Source organism: Pongo abelii, chromosome 13, assembly GCF_028885655.2.
Source record: "Pongo abelii isolate AG06213 chromosome 13, NHGRI_mPonAbe1-v2.0_pri, whole genome shotgun sequence".
In the NCBI taxonomy this organism is placed as follows: domain Eukaryota; kingdom Metazoa; phylum Chordata; class Mammalia; order Primates; family Hominidae; genus Pongo; species Pongo abelii.
This window is the reverse complement of record NC_071998.2, coordinates 24,046,046-24,070,056: the sequence shown is the minus strand read 5'-3', so window position 1 is coordinate 24,070,056 and position 24,011 is coordinate 24,046,046. Positions and strand designations below refer to the sequence as shown.

Sequence of the window (24,011 nt, the reverse complement as noted above, 5' to 3'; positions counted from 1 at the left end):
TCAGGCTTGGCCAGTTATTCGTGAGCAGAGAGGTGTGTCATCTACATGGCAGTCATGGCCTGGATGGGTCTGGAACTGTGGCAAGGTAAGGCTCTGAGACAAGGTGCCAGGAGAAAGATGAATTCAATCATCTATTTCTGCCAGGAAGAAAAGCAGCAGGAAGGAATCAGATGTACAGTTTGTCCTCTGGGGACCTCTGCCTTGATCCTCAATAAATCTCCTTTTAGATGTCACCTGCAGCAATTCCCACACTTCACAACGCTCTCCATGGCTTCCGTTGGCCTTATGGTGAGCTCTGCCAAGATCTGTATTCTTGAGCAAGACAGAATCCTTCTGAATCTCAGTCTCTTCCTCTATAAATGGAAATAATTTTGCTCTGCACAAATCACAATTAGCATGTTTGTGGGAAGTCAAACTGTGAAACTCAGCATAACTGAAAAGCAATGTACCACTGTTGCTTATGTGAAAACTCTTGTAAAGCTGTCAGGCACCATGCACCATCTAAGTACAGCAGTGTTAGGTATGAGCCCATCAGTGATTAGAGGGGATATGGGGTGAAGAGGGGGTCTCTGAGCAGTGGATCTCCTGACTGTGGGGAAGCTGGCTCAGTGCCCATGCCAGGAGCTGAACCTGAAGGTACTCTGTGTGTGCTCTCAACTCCACAGGCCCCACGTTCACATTTTTTCCAATTCCCTCTGGTTTCCATTTGCTTCCTCCCTCTAGACCCCTGGCCATGTCCAATCTCAACACCAAGTTTCTGAGCTTTTCTAATTTTGCTCACCGTCTCCAGAACATCCCTGTTTCTTTTACCTTTCAAAGAATTTAAACTTGAACTCTGCTCACTCCTGCCCATCACCAACCTGAGCTCAGAGTTGCTGAGAAGGGAAAGCACCCTCATAAGGAATCTCCTCCTTTCCTTACATCATTAGACTTGAGTGCAGACAGCATCTCCATCTCCACACTGCTCTGGCCAGGTTGTGCCTCAGTCAATTACACAACTGTGTCTTAGTAGCCTTGGTAGGGCCCAAATCAGGATATTCTCTGGGAAGATTCACTTGATACTGAGCCCAGCATAATCTCACTGCATCTAAAATAGAAAATTCTAGACCCACCCCTCCACATCTTCGTTATTGATCCTAATATGTGACCCATTTACCATGTGCTAAAATCTCTACTTACTGCTGATTCTCAGATCAGATGGTAACCCAGATTTACCATGGTCCAAACTCTGACATCTGATCAGGGGCAGGTCATTCCGGTTTAGGCTGTCAGCCCTGAGCAGGTGGGTCAGTTTGCATCACCCTGAGTGCAGGTTGCCAGGACAACCGTGAGGCTGCATAAAAAGAACCTATGACAGGATGCACATGAGAGAGACAAATGGCTTCACATTGAAGAAGGGGAGGAGTGCGCCATTGGTTTTGCATCCTCCAGATGCACTGAGTAAGCTCCTACCTAACCTGTGTCCCCTCCTTCTTTGAAACACTTCCCATCCTTAAGCCTTGGTAGGAAGGAGAGCCATCTGGAAGCCCAGAATCCTATGGAATGCTAAGTCTCCCTTCTCCTTACCCCTTAGTGTTGGAATTCTCGATACCCAAAGTCTTGGATTTGACCTCTGTGCACAGTGACTGCAGAGAAGCATATTCATATTCACAAGAATGAGCCTTAGATAAGACTTTCCTCCTCTATGGGGGCTCCAGGACACTGAAAAGCCAAGCTTGTTACCAATGCTTGCCCTTCCTTAAGTATATTAAATACATCCCCAATAGTTAAAAGGATTCCTAAACACCCAGGCCATTCTCCATCCTTCTAACCCTCATCTCCTCGGCCTACAAAAGCCCAGCTGTGTGATCCGGGGCTTGGTTTCCCCTGTCTTCCCCATCCCAGCATCCTTCCAGGAAACAGCTAGTCTCCCTCTCTGCTCTCAGAAGGCAAGTTTCCTTATCACCTGTGAATCACAAACCCACAGAGTGGCCAAACATAGCCGAGCTGATGCAAGACCCTCGGAAGGGGAAAGCTGCAGGTGTGTTTGTGCTGGGAAGAACTGTGACCCTCACCTCACAGACACCTCCTCTCCTGATTCTTGGGAGGGTATAAGGACAGGCCTTCCACCACCAGTCAGGCACACTCTACCACCATGAACCCACTCTTGATCCTTGCCTTTGTGGGAGCTGCTGGCAAGTTTCATGACCTGCCTCAGGGCCCACCCACCCCCTTTCCTGGCAGACACATGCCCTGCCATTCTTGCCACCTCTCCTCTTTTGACTGCGCTCTGATATTCTATTTCCTTCATCTGACATATCTCCTTCCCATCCTCCTTGGGCTCTCTTTAAGCCTCACCTGTTTCACCTTTTCCCTCATTTCACTCCCACCACTGTCATTCATCCATATCCGAGCTGTGGTTGGAGAAGCTGGGAAGGGAGACCAGGTGGGGCTGGCCCATGAAATGAAGTGGCAGGCTTCAGGCTTGGCTCCAACAGCACCAGTATAGCACCACTATAGCTGCTCTTAACCTCGAATGCACCTGGGGAGGTTCAAAAATTACTCATGCCGGAGACTCAACCCTAGAAGTTCTAACTTCATTTTTCTGGGGTGCAGCATGTGTACTGGGCTTTTAAGCTTCCCAGGTGATTTTCAACATTTCCAGGCATGCAACCAAAGTTAAGAATTGCTCTTCTATTGGCCAATAACAAAGTCTACCTTTGTTATGCCAAAGTGAGCCTGGGGCTGCCCTCAACTCTGCCCTCACTGCACAGATCTGAGCTATGGGGGAAGCTAGTCATGGTCAGGTCTACCCAGACAGGGGGTTTTCCTAGCTTGGCCAAAGTCTCCTGACAATCCAGGGCTCAAATAGCCAGGGCAAGTACACAGGTGATGAATAAAAGAGAGAAGCACTCAGTGGGTGAGACAACGACATACCAACTGCTATCCCACTGGAAGCATTTTGAGGACATTCCTTGCGTCCTCAGCCTGGTGATCCCAGGAGAGATCTGAGCCCCCATAGTGTACCTAGCTACGTGCCCTGCAGACACAGAGACTTGGGAGCCACACCCAGTGATGCTCACCAGGGGTGGCAGTACTCCCTCCCTTACCTGGCCTCACTGTGCTTGTTAAGGATTTCTAATTAGCAGGAAGCAACTGCAGGCTGGGAGCACCACCCCTAACATGCTACTGACTTGCCTTCTCCCTTCCTATTTCCACTCCAGTTGCTGTCCCCTTTGACGATGATGACAAGATCGTTGGGGGCTACACCTGTGAGGAGAATTCTCTCCCCTACCAGGTGTCCCTGAATTCTGGCTCCCACTTCTGCAGTGGCTCCCTCATCAATGAACAGTGGGTGCTGTCAGCAGCTCACTGCTATGAGACGTAAGCGTGGGGCCCCTGACTGCAAAGCTCCCCGCCAGGCTGCCTGGGAGAGCTTGGCTTCAGCCCAGGGAAGTACTGAGGTTGGGTAAGACGGATGGGAGAGGTGGTGGAGAAGAAAACTTGTTGACAGCAGCTGACTCTCCAGAGCAAGGCCAATCCATGAAACAGAAAGGGTTGTGGTCATAAAAGCAGGCAGGGATAATCTTGGGGTGGTCAGAGCTAGTGACAAAAGCAGGCAAGTACCTTTTGCTGGTTAGCTACACATTAAAGCGATCTAAGACAGAGTTTTTAAAAATACTGATGCCTGTATCCTATCCCAGGGCAATTAACTCAAACTTTTCAGGAAGATGGTGTGAATACCAGTGAGTATTTAACACTCTACCTCTGGTAACTGTAGAGTGTATAGACAGAGCTGAGAACCGCGCCTACACGAAGAACTCTCAAACCTGAGTATGCGTCAGAACCACCTGCAGGCTTGTTAAAGCACAAATCACTGGGTCCCATCCCCAAGGTTCTGATCAGTGGGTGGGGGTAAGGACCAAGAATTTACATTTCTAACAAGTTCCCAGGAGATGCTAATGCTATGGCTACCCTTGGATTAGATTACACAGAAGGGTGGTGCTCACTAGGCCAAGAAGGGAGGGAGGAACAGGCGCTGTGCGCAGTTAGCAAAGACCTGGGGTGAAGAATGCTGGGAAAACTACAAGGAGCTCTTTATGCCCACAGTGCTAGTGACTGTGGAGATTTGTGGGAAAGAGGCTGGGAAGGCAGGTTGAGGAGCAGCCTCCAGTGGGATCCCTTTGATTCTTCCCCACCCCACTACCACCAGCCTCTGAAGCAGAAAGGTCCTGGGTCTCACACCTGCACTGACCCACATCCTTCTCCTGCCCATGCAATATGGCCACACACCCCACCCCATGCCTCCAGAGCTGTCCATGAGCAGTGAGCTTGGAAGGTGGGATGGGTGCCTAGGCTGTGGGAGAAGGTCTTCACCATGCCTGCCCTGCCCATCAGCCACATCCAGGTGAGACTGGGAGAGCACAACATCAAAGTCCTGGAGGGGAATGAGCAGTTCATCAATGCGGCCAAGATCATCTGCCACCCCTAATACAACAGGGACACTCCGGACAATGACATCATGCTGATCAAACTCTCCTCACCTGCCGTCATCAATGCCCGCGTGTCCACCATCTCTCTGCCCACCGCCCCTCCAGCTGCTGGCACCGAGTGCCTCATCTCCGGCTGGGGCAACACTCTGAGCTTTGGTGGTGAGTGGGACCCTTTGTCCTTCTACTTCTCCCCATCCTCACAATTTCCAGAACGAAGCATGCCCCTTTATTTGAATCCTCTTGCCTCCCAGCTTAAGACACATTTCTAGCGCCCATTACACACAGTCTCTGCACTGAGCACCAGAGAGATGCAAAGTCTCAAGGACTTGGCTCCTAAAATCAAGAGATAGGACAAATGGAGAACTTGCTGTGATCATGTCTTGGGAGGGGTTCAACAATGATCACTCTGGGAACTAAAAGCCAGAGTCCCTTGCCAGAACTTACGTTTTGGAGTCCTCTCCAGGGGCAGTGTTCCTCTTCAATGTTCCATCCTAGATTATTGTCTCCTTCTCTGGCCTCACCCACATTTCTACTTTCTTTGATCTCTTCCTGATCCTCACAGCCGACTACCCAGACGAGCTGAAGTGCCTGGACGCTCCGGTGCTGACCCAGGCTGAGTGTAAAGCCTCCTACCCTGGAAAGATTACCAACAGCATGTTCTGTGTGGGCTTCCTTGAGGGAGGCAAGGATTCCTGCCAGGTGATTTGATCCTTTCCCATGCTGAGGCTCCCACCGATACCCAGGCCCCACCCGGGAAAAAGATTTGAACTCCCAAGGTGGCGGGGCTGAGGAGGCTCCCTGCAGTGTCCCCATGGAGAAATGAGGAAGGCTCCCTTGTGCTGCACGCTGCCTGCTTAGGAAGAACAGAGAATGGGCCACCGTGAGAAGGACGTGGAGCCACAGAGCTGGCTGGAAAGCGGTCTTTTAAGGTTCAGAGTAAATGTAGCTATATTCCTCCTCCATCTCTCTCTTTATACAACTTGTCCCTTCTTCTCCCCAGCGTGACTCTGGTGGCCCTGTGGTCTGCAACGGACAGCTCCAAGGAGTTGTCTCCTGGGGCTATGGCTGTGCCCTGAAGAACAGACCTGGAGTCTACACCAAGGTCTACAACTATGTGGACTGGATTAAGGACACCATCGCTGCCAACAGCTAAAGCCCCCGGTCCCTCTGCAGTCTCTATACCAATAAAGTGGCCCTGCTCTCACTGCCTGTGTCTGTGCCGGCTCCCTCACACTCCTTCACACTGGAAAGCATCCTCCAATCTCAGGTCAGACAGGGCTGTCCCCCTGAAAGGTAAGCAGAGCCCCCAGCTCCCAAAATGTGTTCCATGATACACTAGAGTAGCACATACAAAGAGATGGAATCCAAAAATAATACGAAGCTTAGGACAAAAGGGGCACTGTTTTCTAGAGAAAAGTGTTTCAGAAAGGTGGTCTTTGGGCGGGCGGTATTGATTTTTATTTGGGCTTCTCACAGTGGTTAGAGCTATTCTGCCTTCAGAACAATCACAGCACAGAAAATGTGTCAGCATCTTCGAGGTGGCCCAAAAAATCTGACGAGCTGAATCTTATTGCTAAGATACAACAATCATGACAAATGCTGTTGGTGATGACGTGCCTCTCCCAAGAACGTGTCAGCACCAAGCCCTCCCTTCTCATTCACCTGGAAAATCGGACTCAAGTAAATCTCCCTGGCCCCCTAACTCTTCCCTCAATTCCCTAGTTCCATCTCTGTGAGCAGGCTAGAGAGATGTTCCGCCTACCATAGCGGGAGCCAGACTGCGACTTGGGAATCAAGCCCAGCACTGCACGCTGCATTTTCATTTTCTTTGCCTTTGTGGTAGGACGCTGCAGTGAATCCCACAGCTAACACCAGCTCCCCACTCTGACCAGGGATAGAAACTAGAGAGGGTGAAGATTCACCCATTTGATCAATTAACTGAGGAAGGATTCATTTTCATAAAACCTGCTCACCTTTGAGACACCTCAAGTGAGTTATTTGCGACTCTTTTAAAAATGTGGAAGGAAGGACATCTGAGGGCTGTGACACCATCCAGCCACTCTGGCCGCACGTTGGCTGGCTTGCACCCACTGCACGCAGCAGAGGAGGGCAGGCCCCGTGACACCTGTGACACCTGCCAAAGCCTCCTCCTGGCAATTCTGAGAGGGTCCATATTGGGGATGTAGCTCATCCAAGCTTGTCACTGAAGAGCCAAGCAAGCTTCTCTTTGAAATTCCACCTTTACCTTCTGTCCCAAGTGGTTGTGGACACCTCTGGGAGCTGGTACCAAGGGCCAGGAGCAGCCAAGGGAGACAGACAAGTTCAAAGCACATTTCCAGTTACAGGGAACAGAGCACAGGCCTCCAAGTGTCCATGGAGCAGCGTGCAAATTGCAGTGAGGAGTAGAGGAAAACCTCTACATGGAGCACAGCATTCCTGGCAAACACAGGGGACTGCAGTCCACATGCTGTGGAATACACCCAAGTATGCATCAGACACTTGTTTGGTGAACAGTAAATGTGTAAGATCAATTACCTTGAGAGGGCCATCTGTGCTCCAGATGTGTGGTTCATGTGAGGAGACGGCTACCACTCACTATCTTCCGAGGAAAACAGGGCTCAGGGCTTGCACACAATGGACAGATACACACGGGTCACCCAGAGAGTCACTGCATACAAACATCACTTTGTTCAACATGGATTTTGTTTTTATGGAGTCCAAACGCAGACCCTAGTTCACCTTACAGCCTTGGGTTTGTCTGCTTTTGGAGATATATATCCAGTAGATAGATAGACAGACAAGACAGATACATTTTCTCCCTTTCTTACCATAATGTCAATGCCTCGTCTGAATCTCATCATCACTCAAGAGTCAAGGGAAGAACCAAATGCTTCATATAAACAGGGCTGGGTGGGGAGCGTTAGTTTCCACTGTTTTCTGTCTCCATTCAGATCATTCCTATCAAAGCCCAGCTGGTTATCTGAAGCCAAGAGACAGACATAAGGATCCCAATGGCCTTCCAGATGGCTGCTTCCACCTCCTACCTGGGCTACTCAGACTCTTTATACAGGAAAGTGAGTCACCCCACTCAGAAGGGTTGCCAGCAGAAACACGGCATGAAAATCACAGATAACCATGGGATTTGTTCCAAGTGATCAGTGTGAAATAAACCACCACCACCACCACCACCAAAAACACAAAACAAGCAAAAAAAAAAAAAAAAAAAAAAAAGGCTTATTCAAAATCCAAGACAAAATACTGTGTGAGAGCCAGGCCATGGCGTTGCCTTTTCTCAGGCCACACAGCTTTCCCAGTCCATTTGCTCACATGGAACCGTGAGATGTGAAGGTCTGCAGAGCATGTGCTCGGGATGGAGGCTGGTACTGTTCACCTGTGGGTCCAGACCAAAGGGCAAAGAGACAGAAAGCTGCAACTCTGTCCACCGCCATGGCTTAGGCCCTCCTGCTCACAGAGGCTCTGAAGAGCCCCCACCTCAGCCTTCACACAAAATATCTCCTTCTGGCTCAACTACAGCTAGGCTGGAATGCCGTGGCACGATCTCTGCTCACTACAACCTCAGCCTCCAGGGCTCAAGTGATTCAGCCTCCCAAGTAGCTGGGATTACAGGCATACACCACCATGCCCAGCTAATTTTGTGTGTGTGTGTTTTTAGTAGAGACAGGGTTTCACAATGTTGGCCAGGCTGGTTTTGAACTTCTGACCTCAAGTGATCCAAAGTGCTGGGATTACAGACATGAGCCACCGCTTCTGGCCCAGGCCCTGTGTTTTAAAAAAATAATTTCGACTTTTATTTTAGATTCAGGAGGTACATGTGTAGGTTTGTTACGTGGGTATATTGTGTGATGCTGAGGTTTGGGACACAAATGATCTCGTCACTCAGGCAGTAAGCACTGTACCCAATAGGTAGTTTTTCGGCCCTTTCCACCCTCCTTCTCTCTTCCCTCTAGTAGTTGCAGTGTCTACTGTTCCCATCTTACATCCATGTGTACCCAATGCTCAGCTCCCACTTATACATGAGAATATGATATTTGGTTTTCCATTCCTATGTTAATTTGCTTAGGATTATGGTCTCCAGCTCCATCCATGTTGCTGCAAGGGACATGATTTCATTCTTTTCATGGCTGCATAGTATTCCATGGTGTGTATGTACCACATTTCCTTTATCCAGTCTACTGCTGATGGCCACCTAGGTTGATTCCATGGCTTTGCTACTGTGAATAGTGCTGTGATGGACGTGCAAGAGCGTGTGTCTTTCTGAAAGAACAATTAGTTTCCTTTGGGTATATGCCCAGTAAAGGAATTGCTGGGTGGAATGGTAGTTCTGTTTTAAATTATTTCAGAAATCTCCAAACTGCTTTCTTTATAATTTTTCCATGAACTAATTTACACTCTCGCCAACAGTGTATAAGCGTTCCCTTTCCTCTGCAGCCTCACCAGCATTTTCTATTTTTTGGACATTTTAATAATAGCCACTCTGCAAACAACCTCTTTCAAGGCCAATGTGAGGAAGAGCCACAAACATCCCTTTTCCCGAAGAGAATTCTTGTCTGCCCACTGGTAGAATTCTTGTTTTCATCTGTCTTTCGTTGTTTGTTTTTCAAAGAAAAACCAAAGGTAAAGTGGTATGATCTTCCACACCTGAACCAGTTTGTAGCCACCAGAGCCTGCTGGGAAGGGGCCCCTCAAGGATGCATTGATCTTGTCACCTGGAATTTGAGAGATCAAGAAGCCCCGTAGCAACCTGCCATACAACTGCCCACCAGCGCTCATTCTTTCATGGGATTAGCTCAATTCTGGCTCTGCAGACACTGGCAGCCACAGGTGATAAAATCCTTGGCCTCTGTGGGCTTCCCTCATCACCCAGGGCCACAACGGGCTGCCTGTCCTAGGCAGAGACACAACAACATTCTCTTAAACTGAAATTAAGCATAAATCCACTTCACTAATAATCATCTCAGGGCACAGTCCCTGCCTCCTTCCTCAGGGATTTTAAAACACACATCTCTGACCAAACAGGTAGGTGAGATCTGACTTTAAAGGGGGGGAAATTGGGATGAATTAGGGTATGAGGAATGAATCTCAAGTGTTTTTGTGTGGGGACAGGCATCCACATCCTGAACTGTACCTGAAGATGGAGAAAAATGCAGCAGAGGAGAAGAGAAACAAAGGCGGACAAAGCGGCTGAAAGTCATTGAAAGCTTCTCTCGTGGTTCTTTCTGGCTCTGGTTGCTTTGCCAAGGTCTTGGGTGCAGGCAGGGCTGACTCTGGCTGGGAGCTGCTGGCTCTGGGAGATGGAAGAGTCACTTCACCTCCAGAAACCTCATTTGATCATCTGGAAAATGGGCAATCCCAAGGTGGTTGTGATGATAAAATGAAAAAAAACATTCTTAATTTGTATGAGTTACATGCTGTATACTAAGTTATGTGGTATATAGTAAGCACACAGAAATGATTCACTGTTATAACTGAAGGAAAGTGGTTTGTTGTCCTAAGCACTAAACACAAGCCAGAAAGAGGTCTTGAGAAGCAGACAAAGAAATTTATAGTTCAAAATGAACAGTACCAAGAATGGCATGTCCTCCAAATTGAGCTTGGGCAGTTGGATCTCAACCTATCCTACCCATCTGAGTCTACAGTATGAGGTAACAGTCTCCACCTATAGCTATCTTCTCTGCCTGTAAAGTCATTCCTTTTTGAAGAAAGCTGACCTCAGACTATATTATGATCGTTTAAGGAAGAGCGCAAAATAATGGAGAAGGCTAGTCTTCAAGCTCTAGATACAGAAAATCCTCATGTTCTTGGGTGTTCCCTTTCAGAAAGAGAGTCAGAGCCACAAGCACTGATCCAAAAATCCCCTTCTCCAAAAAAAGTTTCCATCTTCTGCCAAGGTTCACCTCCCTCTTTAGTGCACACTGGTGTCTACAGTTGCTACAGCAAGAGTCTTTCCTTATCCTCTAAGGCAGGAGTTGTGTGAAGACCCCATGACAAGGGGACAAAATGAAACAACATGTTTAGGGGCAACACAGGAAAAGCCCATATTATCAATGCTCCAAAACCTGGCTACCTCAGGCTTGGCCAGTTATTCGTGAGCAGAGAGGTGTGTCATCTACATGGCAGTCATGGCCTGGATGGGTCTGGAACTGTGGCAAGGTAAGGCTCTGAGACAAGGTACCAGGAGAAAGATGAATTCAATCATCTATTTCTGCCAGGAAGAAAAGCAGCAGGAAGGAATCAGATGTACAGTTTGTCCTCTGGGGACCTCTGCCTTGATCCTCAATAAATCTCCTTTTAGATGCCACCTGCAGCAATTCCCACACTTCACAGCACTCTCCATGGCTTCCGTTGGCCTTATGGTGAGCTCTGCCAAGATCTGTATTCTTGAGCAAGACAGAATCCTTCTGAATCTCAGTCTCTTCCTCTATAAATGGAAATAATTTTGCTCTGCACAAATCACAGTTAGCATGTTTGCCACCTCAGCCTGGTGACCCCAGGAGTTGAATTATGGATGTGTCTTGACATGGATTTGGGAGATTTATCCTGTTGGAATTCACTTAGCTCACTGAATTTGTAGGTTTATGTCTCTTGCCAAATCAAATTTGGAAAATTTTTGGTCATTATTTCTTCAAGTACTTATTTTGCCATGTCCTCCTTTTCTTCTCCTTCTGGGACAACAGTGTTCTGAATGTTAGATCCTTTGTTGGTCCTACAGGTTCCTGACACTCTGATCCCTTTTTTTTTCCAGTCCACTTTCTCTCTGTTCTTCAGCTGGGGTAATTTCTATTGTTCTATCTTGAAGTTCACTAATTTATTTTCTCTATCCCTTCCATTCTGCTGTTGAACCCATATGCTGAGGTTTATATTGTTATTTATATTATTATTTTTCAGTTCTCAATCTCTTCTTTGTATCTTCTCTTTCTTTGCAAGCATGTTTGTATTGCTTGTTGGAGGCTTTTGTTTGTTTGTTTGTTTGTTTTGAGATGGAGTCTCACTCTGTCACCCAGGCTGGAGTGCAGTGGCATGATCTCAGCTCACTGCAACCTCCACCTCCCAGGTTCAAGTGATTCTCCTGCCTCAGCCTCCCGAGTAGCTGGGACTACAGGCGCGTGCCACTATGCCTGGCTAATTTTTGTACTTCTAGTAGAGACAGGGTTTCACCATGTTGGCCAGGCCGGTTTCGAACTCCTGACCTCAGATGATCCACCCCACTCGGCCTCCCAAAGTGCTGGGCTTACAGGCCTGAGCCACCGCACCCGGCCATTGGAGGCATTTTTATCATGACTGCTTTAAGACATCTATCAAATCATTTGAATTTCTTTGTCATCTTGGTGTTTGTATCTATTCATTATCTTTTTTAAAAACACTTTTTAACAGACTTTATTTACTAAAGCAGTTATATGTTAAAAGCAAAAATGAGCCCAAAGTACTGAGAGGTCCTATGTACCCTTTACCCTTTCCCCAAATGCGCAGCCTCCCCGACTGTCAACATCCTATATTAAAGTGTTACATTGGTTCCCATCAATGCACCTACACTGACACATCATTATGACCCAGAGTCCATAGTTGATATTAGTGTTCACAGTTGATGTTGCATATTCTGTAAGTCTGGACAAATATATAATGACATGTATCCACTGTAACAGTATCATACAGAATTGTTTATTGACCCCCAAAATCCTCAGTGCTCTACCTGTTCATTCCTCACTCTCCCTAACTCCTGGCAATCACTGATCTTTTGACTGTTTACATAGTTTTGCCTCTTCTATAATGTGTAATTGGAATCATGCACTATGTCACCTTTTCAGGTTGGTTTTTTTTCACTTAGTAATATGCATCCCAAGTTCCTGTTTCGCAGCCAGGCACAGTGACTCAATGCTGTAATCCCAGCACTTTGGGAGGGTGAGGTGGGCATATGGCTTGAGCCCAGGAGGTTGAGGCCAGCCAGGGCAACATGGCAAAACTCTGTCTCTACAAAAAATACCAAAAAAAAAAAGTTTCTTCATGTCTCTTCATGGAGAGAGGGTCTCACTCTGTCACCCAGGCTGGAGTGCAATGCCACCATCATAGCTCACTGTAACCTCAAACTCCTGGCCTCAAGCAATTCTCCCACCTCAGCTGCCTAAGTAGCTGGGACTACAGTGTGCACCACTACACCCAACACTTTTTTTTTAATTATTTATTTTTTTGTAGAGATGAGGTCTGGCTATGTTGCCAGACTAGTCTCTAACTCCTGGCCTCAAGCCATCCTCCTGCCTCAGCCTCATTTCTTTTTAGTGCTGAATATCCCATTGTCTGTATGTACCACAGTTTATTTACTCATTCATCTACTGAAAGTCATCTTAGTTGCTTCTAAGTTTTAGCACTTAATGAATAAAGCTGCTATAAGCATTTATGTTTAAGTCTTTGTGTGGACATAAATTTTGAACTCATTTGGGAGTTATTTTTAATAGATACAAAGTCTCAGCTTTGCAAGATGAAAAGAGTGTGAGGGTGGGCGGTGGTAATGGTAACAGAGCAACATAAATGTCTAATACCACTAAACTGCATTCTTCAGTGTATTTTGCTGCAATTTTTAAAAAATAAAAAACATGGCCCTCATACAAAAATGTACCACCTCACTTTCTCCGTAAAATTATTTTAGCAAGGTTCTAGTGGTAACAGAAATCAAAACCTTAAAAACATGCATATTCTTCAAATCAGTAATTCCATTTCTAGAAATGTATTCTAGAAAATCTGGCAAGGGAATAATATTGTAAAGGGAATAATATTGTAAATACATTTGGCATGAATTTTTTCAAACAATGACAAGCGGAAAACCACCTCAATGTTTCAGAATAGGGGATTGATTAAATATCACTCTGCGTATCATCACACAATTAGCTATTTACAATTATGATCTAGATGAAGAATTGAAACATGAAATTTTGTTCCAGTATTTTGTTTTGTTGAAAAAAGCAGATCACAAAACTGTGTGTGTGTGTGTGTGTGTGTGTGTGTGTGTGTAATGCTTTTCAAGTGATTAATCTAGACAATTATCTGACAAGCATCCAGAGATCATGTTAAAACTTTACGCAGATGAAGCTTGGGGAAACTGTCTGAACATTTTATTCGCACAAAAAACTACATCCACCATCCCTGAGTGCTCGTTCTGGGCCAGGCCTTTTATGTATACAGCTCATTTAGTCCTCACAGCATCCCTTCATGGTAGACACTTTCATTATTTCTGTTGTGTAAATAATGACTCAGGAAAATTGAGTGCCAGGCCCAGGCTCACAGCCAGGCCTGGACTGGGCTTGGCTTACCTGGTGGGAGATGCAAGGGCTCAGGGTGATCTCCAGAGCAGGAGATACTACACAGATGTGGAAACCTACCGTCATTTCTCCAGAGGAAGGAATGCACGGTACAGCCCATGCTGTCTGACAGTGGGAGGGAGAGGAAAAAAAAGGAATGAGTCCCAACCCCCTTTTGTTTCTTTATATGGCTCCCAGGAGCTTGTTTTTCACCAAGATTGTAGGATGTTGGTTTTCAAGGCTACCATGTAGCTGGGAGGATGTGATGAGCATAGAGCAAATAAATTACAAAGCTCACTATTCTAACCAAAATTCAGCCTATGTTCTTGAATAAATGCTCCAAGATTACAGCAAACCTTTAGATATTTTCCAGAGTTCTGAAAAAGTTACTTCTATTTTTCTGAGTTTGCTTTTATGAAGATAGGAATTTTAGAAGGTTCCTAGCTTGCCATTTTTACTGACATCACTTCCAAAGACACTTTTTATTTATTTATTTTTTTTGAGATAGAGTCTTGCTCTGTTGCCCAGGCTGGAGTGCAATGGCGTGGTCTCGGCTCACTGCAACCTCCACCTCCCAAGTTCAAGCGATTCTCCTGCTTCAGTCTCTCTAGTAGCTGGGATTAGAGGTCCATGCCACCATGCCCAGCTAACTTTTGTATTTTTAGTAGAGATGGGGTTTTGCCATATTGGCCAGAAAAGTCTCAAACTCCTGAACTCAGGTGATCCTCCCGCATCAGCCTCCCAAAGTGCTGGGATTACAGGTGTGAGCCACTGTGCCTGACCCCAAATATACTTTTAAATACATTTCTGAACTCACAAAAATGTAGAGGAAGTACAAAATGATCACACACACACATGCACGCATGCACGCAAACAATCTAGAGGTGAAACTAAAGTCATCAGTCAACACAGAAGCCAGAGATGCCCTGGAAGTGTGCCCAAACCAAAAACCTAGAGCTTTGTTAGTTAATATTGTGGCTGCCTGAGGTAGTACATAGGAATTGGGGCAATCAATAGGAAAATAAAAATACTTTCTTTTTTAAAAAGCTGGGAATGAGATGTCAATAGGGGACACTGAAATGCTCTGACACATTCCTGGGAATCTAGAATTTTTCTGGTTAACTAACAGGATTTGAACCTGACAAAGTAGGAAACTGAATCTGAGACCTCCACATAAATCCAGGCACCAAAATGGGCTATATATTTAGTGGAAAAGACAAAGCTGGAAGGATATGACAAGTGAACCAATAAGCAAATCAGTCTCTGCAGGCGGTGGATTGTAAAACATTAATAATTTTAATAGTCTTCCCTAATATTTCTAACCAGCTTTACTTTTATGCTGGAATTTGAATTTACACCATACTCATAGTCCAAGAAAACTCAAACCAATAAATCTAACTAGAATGGTTCCTGATTGGTCCTGCTTCCAGAGCCAAGCAGAAACCAAGCAAATCATCTCAATTTTGGTCTCTCAGGAAACCCAAAGTTAAAGTTTAGACAAATATGAGCAATTTATAAAATTTAACAAAGAGTTTAAGGGTCAAACTACCATAAGCAGGAGTCAACAGAAACCATAAAGAGAAGAACAAGACATAGAAAAATACAAATACTAAAATTATAACAAACTTTATACTCAGGAAGTAGGTTTAAAAGCATGTTTAAAGTGAAAAGATAGAGATCAACACGATGACTATGGGGAGCATTAAAGGGGCCATTGGTCCACGCTGGAACTTCAAAGTAGTTTTTCTGAAAAAGATGATGCTTGAGCTTAGGCTTGAAGGACAGTAAATAATTAACCAGGAGGAAAAGTGGTGAGGGAGTTTCAGAGAAAAAGATCATAATGAACAAATACATGGAAGCACTGAATAGCAGAGGGACTTCAGGGGAAATTATAAACATTTACCTATTACTACAGTAACAAATGTAGAGCAGAGAGGAACAGGAGATGCCTGTACATTACATTAAGAAGTATAGACATCATTTAATAGGAAATAGAGAGTCAAAAAAGGATTTTAAGAAGGGAAGTCTCATGATAATTATGTTTTAGGTAGTCTGCGTTTCAGTGGTGAGGGCAGAGGGGCAACACTGAGATGTCAGGGATCAGTTAGGAGGCTACTACACAGCTTAGGTGAGAGATGTTGATGGTCTGAAAACCAGGGTGATAGTAAGAATTGAGAGGACAGACAGGTTTGAGAAACAGCAGAAAAAATTAGCACAACTTGTGATGGATTAGCTATGTGGAAGATAGCCAAAGCAATCCTACGCAAAAAGAATGAAGCTGATGGCGTCACACTACCCTACTTAAACCATCTACAAGGCTACAGTGACCAAAGCAGCATGGCCCTGGTATGAAAACAGACACACAGGCCAATGGAACAGGTCAGAGAACCCAGAAGTAAAGCTGCACAGCTACAACCATCTGATCTTCAACAAAGCCAACAAAAACAAGCAATGGAGAAAGGACCCCCTACTCAACAAATGGTGTTGGGATAACTGACTAGCCATATGCAAAAGATTGAAAGTGGACCCCTTGTTTTCACCACAAACAAAAAGCAACCCATGATGGATAAAAGACTTAAGTGTAAAACCTAAAATTATAAACTATCTGGAAAAGGGCGGACGTGGTGGCTCATGCGTGTAATCCCAGCACTTTGGGAGGCCCAGGCAGGTGGATCATGAGGTCAGGAGTTCAAGACCAGCCTGGCCAACATGGTGAAACCCCGTCTCTCCTAAAAATATAAAAATTAGCCGGGCATGGTAGTGCACAACTGTAATCCCAGCTACTGGGGAGGCTGAGGCAAGAGAATCGCTTGAACCCAGGAGGTGGATGTTGCAGTGAGCCCTGATCATGCCACTGCACTCCGGCCTGGGCAGCAGAGGAGGACTCTGTCTAAAAAGAAAAAAAAAACCTATAAAATACTAGGAAATACCATTCTGACACAGGACCTTGGAAAGATTTCATGATGAAGGTGCCAAAACCAATTGCAACAAAATCAAAAACAGATTAGTGGAACCTAATTAAACTAAAGAGCTTCTGCATAGCAAAAGAAACTATCAACAGACTAAACAGACAGCCTACAGAATGGGAAAAAATGCTTGAAAATTATGCATCTGACAAAGGTCTAATATCCAGAATCTATAAGGAACTTAAACAAATGTACAAGCAAAAAACAACCTCATTTAAAAAGACAAAGGGGAAAGGACATGAACAGACACTTCTCAAAAGAAGATATACACACAGCTAACAAACATGAAAAAATGCTCAACATCACTAATCACTAGAGAAATGCAAATCAAAACTACAATGAGATACCATTTCATACCAGTCAGAATGACTATTACTAAAAAGCCAAAAAAATAGATGCTGGCTAAGTTGCAGGGGAAAGGGAATGCTTATACACTACTGATAGGTATGTAAATTAGTTCCGCCATTATAAAAAGCAGTTTGGTGATTTCTCAAAGAACTTGAGAATTACCCTGAGACTCAGTAATACTATTACTGAGTATATACCCAAAGGAATATAAATCATTCTACCATAAAGACACATGCACACATATGTTCATCACAGCACTATTCACAATTGCAAAGACACAGAATTAACATAAGTGCCCATCAATGGCGAACTGAATAAAAAAATGTGGCGTACATATACCATGGAATACTATGCACCCATAAAAAAAACACTATCATGTCCTTTGCAGCAATACAGATGGAGCTGGAGGCCATCCAGCTCCAGGTTAAAAAATATTCTAAGGAAACTGGCCAGCTGTAACACTCACCACAAAGGTCCGCAGCTTCACTCCTGAAGTCAGCGAGACCACGAACCCACCAGAAGGAAGAAACTCTGGACACATCTGAACATCTGAAGGAACAAACTCTGGACACACCATCTTTAAGAACTGTAACATTCACTGTGAGGGTCCACGACTTCCTTCTTGAAGTCAGCGAGACCAAGAACCCACCAATTCCAGACACACTTGTACTCCTGGCTACCCAGGAGTCTGAGGTGGGAAGATCACTTCGGCCCTGGAGGTTGAGGCTACAGTGAGTCATGATCACACCACTGCCCTCCTGCCTGGGCAACAGAGCGAGACCCAGTGTCAAAAAATAAATAACACTTTGGGAGGCCAAGGCCGGTGGATCATGAGGTCAGAAGTTCAGGAGTTCGAGACCAGCTTGACCAACAGGGTGAAACCCCATCTCTACTAAAAAAAATACAAAAAAATTAGCTGGATGTGGTGGCACATGCCTGTAATCCCAGCTACTCAGAGGGCTGAGGCAGGAGAATCACTGGAACCTGGGAGGTGGAGCTGGCAGCGAGCTGAGATCATGCCACTGCACTCCAGCCTGGGCAACAGAGCGAGACTCATCTCAATAAATAAATAAATAAAAGTAGACATTATAGCCAACACCACAGAAATACAAAAAATCGTCAGACACTATTATGAACAACTATATTAATAAACTAGAAAACTTAGAGGAAATGGATAAATTCCTTTACACATACAACCGACCATGATTGAATCAGGAATAAACAGAAAACCAGAACAGACCAATCATGAGTAATGAAATTGAATCCATAATAAAAAGTATCTCCACAGTGAAAAGCCCAGGACCCAATGGCTTCACTGCTAATGACTCCAATACCAAATTCTACCAAACTAACAAAGACAAACTAACACCAATTCTCCTCAAACTATTCCAAAAAATTGAAAAGGAGGGAATTCTTCCTCATTCTACTAGGCTAGCAGTACCCTGATACCAAAACCAGGTAAGAATGCAACAACAACAAAAAAAAGATAGCTACACTCTAATATCCCTGATAAATGCAGATGTAAAAATTTTCAATAAATACTAACCAACTGAATCCAACAGCACATCAAAAAGATAACACGCCAGGATCAAGTGGGATTTGTCCCAAAAATGCAGAGGTAGTTCAACATACACAAATCAACAAAGATGACACATCACATCAACAGAAAGAAGGACAAAAACCATAAAATCATTTCAAGAGATGTAGAAAAAGCATTTGATACAATTCAAAATCTCTTCATGATAAAAACTCTCAAACTAGGCATTGAAGGAGTGTATAATACCTCGACATAATAAAGCCTACATATGACAAACCCACAGTTAACATCATACTATCATAGCTTTCAGCTTTTCCTCTAGGAACTGGAACAAGACAAGGATGTCTATTTTCCCCATTCATATTCAACACAGTACTGGACGTCTTAGCCAGAGCAATCAGGCAATAGAAACAAGTAAAAGACATCCAAATTGGAAAAGAGAAAGTAAAATTGTCCCTCTATGCAGATGACACAATCTTGTATCTATAAAAACCTAACAACTCCAGCAAAAGCTCTTAGATCTGATAAATAAGTTCAGTACAGTTGTAGGATATGGCCAGGCGTGGTGGCTCATGCCTGTAATCCCAGCACTTAGGGAGGCCAAGACGGGAGGATCACCTAAGGTCAGGAGTTCAAGACCAGCCTGACCAATACAGTGAAACCCCGTCTCAACTAAAAATACAAAAATTAGCCAGGCATGGTGGCATGCACTTATAGTCCCAGCTACTCAGGGGGCTGAGACAGGAGAAGCGCTTGAACCCAGCAGGCAGAGGTTGCAGTGAGCCAAGACTGCTCCACTGCACTCCAGCCTGGGCTACAGAGCAAGACTCTGTCTCAAAAAAAAAAAAAAAAAAGTTGTGGGATAAAAAAATCAACATACAAAAATTAGTAGCATTTCTATACACCAATAATAACTAGCTGAGAAAGAATTCAAGAAGAAAATCCCATTTATAATAGCTACAAGAAAATAAAATACTTAGGAAAAAAATTTAACCATGTTGAAAAAAGTTTTACCATGTTGGCCAGGCTGATCTCGAACTCCTGACCTCAAATGATCTGCCTGCCTCAGCCTCCCAAAGTGCTGGGATTACAGGCGTGAGCCACTGCACCTGGCCAGCTTTTTTAAATTTAATATGTTAACATATATGTAAAACTTGGACACTACTCTTAAGGAGCCACAGTCTTCCTCTAAAATTAGTAGTGGGCCTGCCGTGGTGGCTCATGCCTGTAATCTCAGCACTTTGAGAGTTTGAGGTGGGCGGATTGCTTGAGCTCAGGAGTTCAAGACCAGCCTGGGCAACATAATGAAACCTTGTCTTTACTAAAAATACAAAAATTAGTCGGGCGTGGTGGCACTGTGCCTGTAGTCCCAGCTACTCCGGGGGCTGAGGTGGGAGGATTGCTGGAACCCAGGAGGCGGAGGTTGCAGCGAGCCAAGATCATGCTACTGCACTCCAGCCTGGGTGACAGAGCAAGACTCTGTCTCAGTTTAAAAAGAAGAAGAAGAAGAAGAAGAAGAAGAGGAAGAAGAAGAAAAAGAAGTACCCTGGTTGGAAAGTACCAGGTGATGCCTGACACTAAGCGTTAAGTGCTCTGTTTTCTTTTTAAAAAAAAAAAATTATTTTTTAAATTTTAATTTTGAGTGCTGTTTTTCTTTACCACCAGAGGGCACCAATCAGGCAAGTCAATCTACATGCCATTATGAAACAATATGAGAAAGCTCTAGGAAGCTGTTTCTAGCATTCATTCTTTTTAACAAATATGTTTTCAGCACTTAATATGTGCCAAACATTGGAGTAGCTGGTGTAGAGTTTTGGAATTTATAGTCTTGAGCACCTACTATGTGCTTGAGAGAACAGATAGGCATGGGGATAGAGGGTAGGGTTCAATTTGTGATTTTGTGATTACTCATTGTCTTCCTGTCCTTGGCCATGAGTCTCTTGAGAACAATTACTTAGTGTCTACTTTGTGTCAGATGGTGTGCCTGTTGCTGAGGATTCAGGCATGAATAAGACACAGTGGCAGTCTACTAATAAACAATGTCTTACTGGCTAGAATAAAAACACATGAGCTAGTTCTATGGAATTCCAGTTCCTGTGACCTGAGAATAAACAGCCTTGATTATAAAACTCATTAACACATTGAGCTTCCAACCTCCCAGCATAGAGGCATGCCCGCAGTGGATGCTTAGTGAGTTTGTGAGTTGACATAAGCCCAGGGGGCTGCTTCTGGTCTGGATGCCAGGTGTATGTTCCAGTGGGTTAGACTAGGGCTTCATCATCCTCCAGGTCAGGGTGGGGCTGTGATTAGTTTTTGTGGGTGAAATGCTTTGAAGATGACCTTTCTACCGATTTATCTGCTCACCGCCTTGCTATTAAAGGTGGCAACATCATCTTTCACATTTCTGGGTCAGCAATCCTCTTGTCCCTAAATTGACTGGTACTGGAGGGAAAGACAGAATGGGACATAAACCATCATTTTGATAAGAGGGGCTACATTCACTAGGATACTCCCTCTTCTCCGGGGGAGCTCTAATTCCAGTAGAGTTCCGTCTCAAGACCTGGACAGTAGCGTTGGCAGCTAGAAAAGGATGTTTTAAAACACTGAGACCTCATCTTTTAGGGGGAAAAAAGGCCAAAAAAAAGGAGGGGGGCTGCTTAAGTGTGGATTGTGTAGAATGACTCCATTCCAAAGGGTACAGTATAGAAAAGGGGAGGAAGGGGCAGAGTAACTTTACAGTAGAAAGACTTGACACACTTCCTCAGCCAGACAATCAAGGTCAACATCAACATTGCTAAGTCATGTTGCTATTTGTGCCCTTAATAGGATGTGATGAAATGGCATTTCACCTCTGTGATCTTACCCTCAAAAACTCATAATCCCAGTCTAATCATGAGAAAAGCATCACAATCCCAATTGAGGGACAGTCTACAAATTACTTGACCAGTATTCTTCAAAACTGTTAAGGTCATCAGAACAAAGTCTAAGAAACTGCCACAGTCGAGAGGAATCTAAGGAAACAGGAAAACTGAATGTAGTCTGGTATCCCGGATGAGATTCTGGAACAGCAAAAGGTCACTAGGTAAAAATTAGGGAAGTATGAGCTTCAGTTAATAGTGATGTATCAATATTAGCACATTAATTGTAATACATGTACTCTACTAATGTAATATGTTAATAAAAGGGGGAACTGGGCGCCGGGTGTAGGGGAACTCAACTATCTTTTCAATTTTTCTATAAATCTAAAACTGTCCTTGGCTGGGCACAGTGGCTCATGCCAGTAATCCCAGCACTTTGGGAGGCTGAGGTGGATGGATCACCTGAGGTCAAGGGTTGGAGACCAGCCTGGCCAACATGGTGAAATCCCGTCTCTACTAAAAATACAAAAATTAGCTGGGCATGGCGGTACGCACCTGTGGTCCTGCTACTTTGGAGACTGAGGTTAGAGGATTGCTTAAGCCCAGGAGATTACTGCTAGAGTGAGCTATAATCACTCTACTGTACTCCAGCCTGGGCAACAGAGTGAGACCCTGTCTCAATAAAAGGGGTGGGTAGTGGTGGTATCCAGAATACAGCTATGCCTTAAATTTTTTTCTTTCAAGTTCCTATGAATCATTTACTATGTGCCAGTCACTACGCTAAATGCTGTACATACATCTAATCATTACAATTGCTTGTGTTGGGTATAATTAATCCCCTTTTACAGAAGCTGATTAAACAGCCGGGTGTGGAGGCATGCACCTGTAGTCCTAGCTACTTGGGAGGCTGAGGTGGGAGAATCGCTTGAACCTGGTAGGCGGAGATTGCGGTGGGCCGTGATCGCGCCACTGTGCTACGGCCTGGGTGATAGAGCAAGACCCTGTCTCAAACAAAACAAAACCAAAAAACAAAAAACTGATGATACAGGGAGAAGTAATGTGTGGAATTAGGGTTGGAACCAAGATCTGTCTAGTTCCGAAATTGTGTGTGTAGAACTCTCACAGTATTCTGGCTTTTCTAGGAAATGCTTTTTAGGCCGTTATCCTAGGACATGCCTTCCTAAGAGAAAGGAGTACTGTATTCTGAACCACGGGGACCAAAGACTGTCCCCACATCTCACTTCGGTTATGATTATCTCGAAAGTCCCTCAGTTCCAGGGTGGACATTCAAGCCAAAAGCACCTATAAGGGGTCAAAGTTCAACCAGTAGTTTATTTTACAAATGGCGAAGGCGAAGGGAGCACTTGCCCCAAATCACAATGAGAAGGGCTAGAGACCCAGTTTGTTATTGTCTCTTTATCCTCACAACTTCCTCTTTGTAGTTAAGAAGGGAAGCAGAAGCTGACCTTTCTGTCTCACCCCGTTTCTCACGTGGAACTGCCGCACCCAGGGTGGGTAACGTGCCAAAGGGCACACTTGCCTGTGGGCTGGCCTACGGGAAGGTCTGTTCCCACCGAAAAGACCTACATTGTCAGCACATCCTAATCAAGTAGCTACTAAGTGGAAGGACCGCAGACTGGGTGTCACGGGGAGGGGCCTGCAGCGACCAGGCCCGTCCCAGGATGGCTGCTGAGGCCTCTGGATCCACAGTGGGGAGGGCCCCGAGAGCCGGGGGACCTGGGTTCCCTTCCCGGGCACGCCTTTGGAACTGCGGCGTCCAGCCGTACAACCGTCACTCCGGGGCCACGGCAATCCTTGCGCCCACCCTCGGCCCCCGCTGCTTCTGGGATCTTTATGGGCGGGGGACACGCGCCGGCGTCACAAAGCGCCGCGACCGCGCGGGAGGCCGCGAGGAGGCGTGGAAGCGGGAGGAGGAGGAGGTGGTAGTGGAGGAGAGCCAGGCACGGTGGGGGGAAGGGAGGGAGGGGCACGCGCACGCGCGTCGGGCCGCCAGCCGCTGAGAGCCGCCCAGCACCCGGCGTGCGCCCCTCCTCCCTCTCTCCCTCCCTCCCTCCCTCCCTGCTTCTCGGCTTCGTCGCTCCCGCGGCGCGAGGCGCTCTCGCTCTCCTCCTCCTCCTGCGCCGTCACCCCTCCCCCCGCGCAGCCCCCGCCGCCACCGCCGCGAGACCCCCGCACGCCGCTCTCCCCCCACCCTCTCCAGCCCCGCGCGCCCTCCGGCCCCTGCGGCCCCCGAAGAGAACGAGAGGGCGAGCGAGCGCGGCATTCCCGGGCTGGCCCGGCCCCCTCCCTTCACCATCGCCGGCCCTCCGCCGCCTTCCTCCGCTTCCACCTCCTCTCCCCCCCCCTAAGTTGAGGCCCCCTCCGGGGGGGGGAGGCCCGGGACCGGGACCCGGAGCGAATTCTCCTAACTCCCTCGACCTCTCCTCTCGCCCGGCCCGAGTGTGAGGAGAAGGGCCCGGCCCGGCCTGCGTCGTGTGTGAGGAGGACCCCGGGCGGGCCCA

General features: G+C 45.9%; 1 protein-coding gene across 1 annotated transcript in view; it reads left to right on the top strand.

Annotated features, from left to right (window-relative positions):
- Positions 1-5,698, top strand: part of PRSS3 (serine protease 3) — a 47,635-nt gene extending 41,937 nt beyond the window's left edge. Inside the window, 4 exon segments of the mRNA XM_002819693.4 lie at positions 3,204-3,363; positions 4,378-4,631; positions 5,035-5,171; positions 5,473-5,698. Coding sequence (XP_002819739.2) covers positions 3,204-3,363; positions 4,378-4,631; positions 5,035-5,171; positions 5,473-5,625 — 704 coding nt within the window. The 3' untranslated portion in view covers positions 5,626-5,698.
- The last annotated feature ends 18,313 nt before the right edge of the window (positions 5,699-24,011 follow it).